This window comes from Thunnus maccoyii, chromosome 22 (assembly GCF_910596095.1).
Source record: "Thunnus maccoyii chromosome 22, fThuMac1.1, whole genome shotgun sequence".
In the NCBI taxonomy this organism is placed as follows: Eukaryota; Metazoa; Chordata; class Actinopteri; order Scombriformes; family Scombridae; genus Thunnus; species Thunnus maccoyii.
Window position 1 is genome coordinate 15,102,170 of NC_056554.1, and position 2,583 is coordinate 15,104,752.

The 2,583-nt window shown below is 36.4% G+C and overlaps 1 protein-coding gene across 1 annotated transcript; it reads right to left on the minus strand.

The window, feature by feature from the left end:
* LOC121889840 (putative E3 ubiquitin-protein ligase ARI6) lies at positions 1-2,353 on the minus strand. The gene is made up of 3 exons (XM_042402053.1): positions 2,272-2,353; positions 875-1,024; positions 1-745 (listed from the first exon to the last, which is right to left on the minus strand). Exons 1-3 carry the CDS (start codon positions 2,335-2,337, stop codon positions 290-292), a joined length of 672 nt encoding a protein of 223 aa, XP_042257987.1. The 5' UTR covers positions 2,338-2,353; the 3' UTR covers positions 1-289.
* Between the last annotated feature and the right edge of the window lie 230 nt (positions 2,354-2,583).

Sequence of the window (2,583 nt, forward strand, 5' to 3'; positions counted from 1 at the left end):
AAGGGCTAAATTACAATTAGCTGACATTAAAGAAGCAACACACAAAGAAAGGATAACAAATAACAAAAGGTGGTGGTGGATATGAAAGGATATGTATATGTATGTTCCAGCTAAGTTTAAAATTTCTGAATTGATAAATGCTTCACATTTCAGAGACTAGTTATGATGATTACATTTAGTTGCCAATTTCTCACCAACAAAACACAAAGATGATTATATTTGCCAGAAAGATGCCTCTATGACAGATATCAACAGAAACCAAAGCACATATGGTCTGGTGTTGTTTACATTATTTCTGCTGCCATACAGGTATAGAGGTCTGTCTAGGTGCTACACCGCTAGAACAGAGTGCGTAATACGCTCTGTTTCCCATCATGCACTCTTTAGTTAGCTTCAGACAAACAAAGCAGAACTCCTTCTTGCACTGGAGACAGACTGTGTTTTTGCATTTTGTTTTGTCATGCTGCACCAGTGCACCACAGGTGGGACAGGCACGGATGGAGGGACAGCCAGAGACCATCACTCTGTCAAAGACGATGTCTGGACAGGTTCTTAGTGTTTCTAGTAGACTGTTGCAGCAGCCATCATTTTCACAGCGGTCTGATCGTGGAAATGGACCTTTCCATTCATTTAAACACTGCCAGCAGAATTCATAGGTCTTTTGTTTATTAGCAGTGCAAAATGTGCAGCGGACACTCAGATTAGATTCATCCTTTCTCGCCACAGAAGATTTGCATCCAGGACACTGTGATATTGTAGGTGGTGAAAGAAGCGGGAAAATAGAGAAGGATATTATTATATTCCTATATTTATAATAGCACATTTTGTTTTCAAGTACAGCTATTAAATATTGTGGTTTCAATGAGACACTTACTAATTTGGCATGAAAGTTGTCCCTGATGGCATTGACAGCCATGGTCTTTTCAAAGTACTCCATTTCTTCAGGGGTCAGAAGGGCCATTTTACGAACCTCCACGTAAGACCACTCTTGACGACAACAGCCACACACAAATCTGCTTTTACCCTTTATTGAAAAATTGAAAAGTAAATTAATTCATTAGAATCGCAGGTTGGAAACAAGCCACTAACACTATGCAAAATCTTAAGACTGTACTAACAGCCATTCTCTACGGCTGCTATGAGTCAACAATGTCAGTGTCAAGAATCTGCATCCTGGAAATTTGAATGACTTTGAATTCACTTGGAGTCTTGATTTTTGGTCAAGGTCAAACTTTGACTACAAGTGTCATATTGTGAAGGGTTACTGTGTAAATAGCATTTAAACATTTGTTAATTAATTCCCTCTATCACCTAATGAAACATAATATCCTAGTCTTGGTATTTCTAGGGTTGCATCAAATATATGATTATTTCATAACTTACTGTAATCAATTTCAATGTCAAATCAATTGTTGGTCAATATTGTGACCGATGACCAAGTATTAATGGATTTTAACTTTGATTTGTTATAGTAGGAAAAACACAGGTGTTACTAATACTCTGTCTAAGTTACCCAGTGAACCAGCATCCTCAGTATCAGTGGTGGAAAGTAATTAAATACATTTATTAAAGAACTGTACTTAACTATAATTTTGTGGAACTCGTGCTATTGTTGAGTATTTTTTGCTACTTTAAAGGCTACTTCTATTTAAATATTTTAGAGGCAATTTGTGTACTTTGGGTAAAAACAACTTAAAATTGTGCAAAAACCATGAAAACCACCCCTTAATTTATACCTTTAAATGCCTTAATTTTCTAATTTAGGGGGAAACTCAGGGGTAGTTTTCCAGGGTTTTGGTCCCTTTTAAGGGGCACAAAACCCTTGATTGAAAATTAAAACACCTTACTTTAATTTATTTCAATCAAATAATTTATACATGAATTATCCCCTTAAATACTCATCAATAAATACCTTAATTCCATCATCATTAATGGGTAAATTAATTGAATAGGGCTATTTTCAGGCTTTATAGCCTACAGTAATAGATCAGTGACAGGATGCTTTTTCTGTGGACGTGTACTTTTACGTTTGATACTACTTTTAGTCTACATTTTGCTGCTAAGTACCCGTACTACTTTTAGTGTAGAGTGTTTTCTTTAAAAATTGGAGCATATTAGCCTTCTTAAAGGTAGTACTTCCTCAACTGTACAATAACAGCACCTCAAGCAGCTAAAAGGAATTCATCCTCATTACACCTGAGCTTTTGCTACGGCGACATTTCAAAATGTCTTCCGTGAAGTATTTTTGAAATGCAGGTCATAACATCCTACCTCGTCTAATAATCTGCGACACCAGTTGGTGAGAGACGTCGGAGTTACAGCATGACCACAGGACATCTGCGCTCTTCTAGACTTGAAGCCTTCATACAGAACTGAGAAAAACACACGAAAGCGTTATTAAAAGCTTGAGCATTAGGCTTGTGTTTATCTTAGCTCAAAAAATATAAACTGATTTTCAAATTACTTTTCTTTTCATGCAAATTACTTTTCTTTTCATGGATTGACCGAGGACAAATTCGGCTACTTACAATCTAAATCATCATCTCTATCGACAAATTTAAGACTGGTGTCGCGAGGGTCATA

Excerpts from the sequence above, each read along its gene's own strand:
- LOC121889840 (XM_042402053.1), bottom strand. The coding sequence starts at position 2,337 with ATGTCCTGTGGTCATGCTGTAACTCCGACGTCTCTCACCAACTGGTGT. Across the intron at positions 1,025-2,271 it reads GTCGCAGATTATTAGACGAG|GGTAAAAGCAGATTTGTGTG; the intron begins GTAGGATGTTAT and ends TTTTCAATAAAG. Across the intron at positions 746-874 it reads ACAACTTTCATGCCAAATTA|TGTCCTGGATGCAAATCTTC; the intron begins GTAAGTGTCTCA and ends ACAATATCACAG.